Source organism: Schistocerca nitens, chromosome 1, assembly GCF_023898315.1.
Source record: "Schistocerca nitens isolate TAMUIC-IGC-003100 chromosome 1, iqSchNite1.1, whole genome shotgun sequence".
NCBI lineage: Eukaryota > Metazoa > Arthropoda > Insecta > Orthoptera > Acrididae > Schistocerca > Schistocerca nitens.
In genome coordinates, this window is record NC_064614.1 from 459,059,642 (window position 1) to 459,064,667 (window position 5,026).

The 5,026-nt window shown below is 41.1% G+C and overlaps 1 protein-coding gene across 1 annotated transcript; it reads right to left on the reverse strand.

Moving 5' to 3' along the window:
• Window positions 1-1,685: 1,685 nt before the first annotated feature.
• On the reverse strand, window positions 1,686-2,984 carry LOC126253607 (uncharacterized). Its single transcript, XM_049955101.1, has one exon. It carries the CDS (start codon window positions 2,982-2,984, stop codon window positions 1,686-1,688), a length of 1,299 nt encoding a protein of 432 aa, XP_049811058.1.
• Between the last annotated feature and the right edge of the window lie 2,042 nt (window positions 2,985-5,026).

A 5,026-nucleotide genomic window follows, 5' to 3' on the forward strand; every position in this document is an offset into this window, starting at 1 on the left:
CTTTATGATCTTTATTGGAGTCAACAGCAGCTAATGTAGTTTTCAAGCTTGACAGCTGGCGTTTTAAAACTTCCAGTTGCCCTGGAGAAGTTATTGTGTCAATCACTTCAGCAAATTTTCTCCTTCTCCTGAGTTAAATCTGAAGATTCATTATTTACTCTGCTGAGTTCGGCCAATATACTTTCTTTTTCACTTACTACTGATTCCTCTTCTTCATAAATATGTAATGCAGGGTGATTCAAAAAGAATACCACAACTTTAGGAATTTAAAACTCTACAACGACAAAAGGCAGAGCTAAGCACTATCTGTCGGCGAATTAAGGGAGCTATAAAGTTTCATTTAGTTGTACATTTGTTCGCTTGAGGCGCTGTTGACTAGGCGTCAGCGTCTGTTGATGCTAAGATGGCGACCGCTCAACAGAAAGCTTTTTGTGTTATTGAGTACGGCAGAAGTGAATCGACGACAGTTGTTCACCGTGCATTTCGAACGAAGTATGGTGTTAAACCTCCTGATAGGTGGTGTATTAAACGTTGGTATAAACAGTTTACAGAGAATGGGTGTTTGTGCAAAGGGAAAAGTTCTGTAACTGGACTACAGTATCTGGAGATGTTAGAGAATTGGCTGTTCCCTCAGCTCGAACAAGAAGCACAACAATTCATATTTCAGCAGGATGGAGCACCACCACATTGGCACTTATCTGTCCGTAACTACCTGAACGTCAACTACCCGAGGCGATGGATCGGCCGCCAGGCAGCCCGTGACAGAGCACTTCATCACTGGCCTCCAAGAAGCCCTGATCTTACCCCCTGCGATTTTTTCTTATGGGGGTATGTTAAGGATATGGTGTTTCGGCCACCTCTCCCAGCCACCATTGATGATTTGAAACGAGAAATAACAGCAGCTATCCAAACTGTTACGCCTGATATGCTACAGACAGTGTGGAACGAGTTGGAGTATCGGGTTGATATTGCTCGAGTGTCTGTAGGGGGCCATATTGAACATCTCTGAACTTGTTTTTGAGTGAAAAAAAAACCTTTTTAAATACTCTTTGTAATGATGTATAACAGAAGGTTATATTATGTTTCTTTCATTAAATACACATTTTTAAAGTTGTGGTATTCTTTTTGAATCACCCTGTATATCATCATCATTAACATCATGAAAATTACTGATGTTCACTGAACTGCATTACTCTTGTTTTGTATAGGCAGACAGAGTGAATATGTTTACACATGTTCCATCTGATACTTGAATCTACGGACGAGCATATATACTGATGTATGCAGGTCTGACAGTTAATACAAATCAATTTACATCTGCAGTCTTGCACATTCTGCTGTACAAAATAAGTGACACCCACCTCAGAAGTAGATAGTACAAGCCAGCCTTTTCCTTCTTCAACTATGCGTTCCTGAACTACCTCAGAACTTAAGTCATGCTTTGAGCGAATATCCTGCAGTTTGCTTGTCAGTTTTCCCTTGATCAGAATAATGAGCCTGTCATGTAATTTGTCCCTGACGAAGCTCATTAATGCATGAATGAATTTGTCAAGTCGTTTTACATGTTTACCACGCAAATATATGTATTTTATTGCTCGATGCATCCTTTCAATATGCATGTTTGTATTGATACCACTGTTGGCTCTGTAACAATATGCCCAGCACCTGGTGCTTTTAGCATAATGTCATTGGAGGAAGAACCCAAACTCAGCTGTTACAGGATCTGAAACCAGGTGCTCTGGAGCTAAAGGAAATACGTGCTCAAATGTTACGACGTCTCTTTCCTGCATTAAACTCCTCACTAGCTTATAAGTTTCAACCTGTCTTTCCTTTGATTTGGTTTTAATACATATATTTTTCCTCCATGCCCTGTCTGTATGACACGAGCAATAAAGTCTTCTCACAGGTTCTTCTGTCTGTGAAAGTAAAGCATTGTAAAAAGACTCAGCTAAATCTGACATGAACACTTGAGGACGTACTTTTCCTACTTTAGTCTTTATTTCATTAAAATATAATGACAGTACATCTTGATCAGACCTGTTTGAGATAAGAAAAGCACAAGGAAAACCTTGTCTCATGTCGTCAAGCACAAGAAGTGTAATTAACTCGAAACAATAACCGTTAGTTCCATGAGTTCCATCGATGCAAATACAGTCACTGCCATACTTCTTCAGAATTTCACATTGAGCATTGTTCATAATGATGTGGACAAAGTCTTCACTTCTCAGGAGAGGATGACTTTGGCTGCTTGTATCTTGTGGTTTGTAGAATAAAACACAGGGATTAACGCTAGCATTGATTTCGTTTACCCACGCTTCTACGCTGATGCCATCGTCTTTCTGTCTCATGACCTCGGAACGTAAATTATTACACTGCTCAGTGTCGTATAAATCTTTTTTTGTCAGCAGATGGATACGCTCTGGCATGGAATCAGATAAAGTGTCTCTTACTATGTCGAGTATTGCTTGCAATGGTACCTTGTTTGCGATGTCAACGGCTAACGTGTTTCTTTCTTCTTCTGTCAAATTTAAATGTCTAACACCATCTTGATGACCCACATGAGTAACCACGTATTTCACTTTGCAGCTACCATCTCCAGCTTCGGTTACTTCAATGCTGGAAGGACATACACCTTCTATTTTGTTAGTGCCTTGGATTTTCATGCGGCGAATACCTTTACTGTTAGATACATATTGTCCTGAACGATGGCATACTAAGGAATGCCGATTGACATTGTCTGAAGTACGATACGACCCACACTTTTTGACGTACAGTGACAACGTTTTTCTCTCAGTCTGCTTCTTCCACTCACTGAATTCCTGGAAAGATGCAAATTCAGTCTCTTCAGATGCTATCGACACAGCATGTTTCATTGACAAGTGATCATAATAGCTTTTCTTCGAAAGAACTGAAATATCGCACAATGGGCATTTCACTTTCATAAAACTATTTTCCAATCCATGTTCCTTTGTTTCGTGGCACATTACATTGCGCTCATGGTTGAACTGTTTGCCACCTAAACTACACAAATATTTATAAAACTTTTGCACTTTTAACTGTAGAGCGATATCATTTAACTTTCCTGTATGTACCTGTGATACATGTTTCCACAGAGTCTTGTTATAGCTAGCTTTTTCCACACTCTGAACATGTGTATCTCTTTTCTGGATTCATCATATTTCTGATGGTGCTGTCCTAGTTCAAGAAGGAGAAAACCTTCGCACTTTCACAATACCTTGAAGATTTCACACGACGTCAACGAAAACACGCGACGCGTACACAATAGACCACACAGGCTACTAGCATCAGGCAGCTATTCGCCGAACATGCCATTTTCCGTGTCGTCTGTTGTATCGGCTAATTTCGCTGACGCTCGGCTCCGGTGCCGCAGTTATGCGTCGTTCAGCATCGGCTCTTTTCGCGAACGCTCGGCTCCGGTGCCGCAGTTGCTTGTCACCCTGTAGACACATGTTAATACCGGCCTTACATCCAAGGCCACGCAGCTGTATGGGCGTATAATGAAGCCGACAGCTGCGTCATGTACGAACAATTTGAGGGAACCTTTTTACCTATATTTAGGTCAGATTCTGTACAGGAACGTCTTGGTAGGCAGACTGTGGATCCTGAAGCATTCAATCGTAAGCCCGGCAATTTGCACCGGTATTTTGAGAAATATTAAAATATGGGACATTTCCTTGACGAACCGGTTGAAGCGCGCGACATCCTCCGCGCATTGAGGGCAAGACTGCCGTTTAATATCAAAGAAAAACTTCTGCACATCCCAGTCAAAGACGCAGAGTGTTTTCTCACGGTGCTCGATTCTGTTAATGTGCTTTCCATACGGCAAAGCAATTGCTACAATGTTTACACCAGCGCCATGCAAAGTACGCAGGCTAGCCAACCCAATTCCGGCGCGCTGGCTGCTGTGGGACACGCAAGTCCAGAGAATCAACCGCTGCACAGGGAAAATGTATATACACAACAGAACCAACATGCTCAATACAGAACAAACAGCAATTATAACACTACTTATTCTACTGGCGGCAATCCAAATAAGAGACGGCACAACAACTACAACGGTAATAATAATTAGCAGAATGGTAACAAAAATTTTAAGAGGAACAAAAATAACTATCATTCCCCACCAAACTAGCAACAGAGCTGGAGTAACAACAACTACACTGCTCAGTATCAAAACACTGTGACACCACCGCAGCAAAACAATAACACAGGGCAGTGGCAATTGCTGCCGCCGCAAATGCAAACTCAAAACTGGAATGCATTTACGAACCCGCAGGTGAGTCAAAACATGCAATCGCAACGACCGCCACAGTTTGTAGACTGGAATAAAAAATACCCTAGTGTAAATATTATCAAAGTAACTAGTGATACTCCATCTCCGCTGTGCCTTCACCCACTACAAATGTGACGGCGTCAAACCAAAAACAGTCACTACTGTGCCCCAAGTCGGACTGAGGAAGATTTGGGGAGGCGACTTCAGTTTAAATTTATTATGTGACACATCCAATTTGCAACAGCACAATAATCATGTATATGACAGTTGTATACAGCAACCATTATTATTCATAAGGTATAATCATGATGAAAACTTATGTGATGAACTTTTACTAGAGAACACACAATGTCGCTCATCACCCAATGACATTATTTTGGCCTCAACTACTGGTGTTGTGAGTAGTATTTCCACTACTATTATTCTGGACACAGGAGAGGCTGTTAGTGTCTTGTCCTATGGTTTTTACAAGAAAATGTGTGAGTTTGAAACTGTACCAGAGTATTCTGTCCAGAACTGTAAAATTTTAACTGCCATAGGCAATAAGTCTTCTAGAGTTAAGAAACAGGTGTTTGTGACAGTCAAGGTAGGTAATTGAATCGTACAATGGTCATTCCTCGTCGACCAAAACCTGGTCACTAGTTGTATTTTGGGTTTAGACATATTGTGCGAGAAGAACAAAAAATGGTTCAAATGGCTCTGAGCACTATGGGACTCAACTGCTGTGTTCAT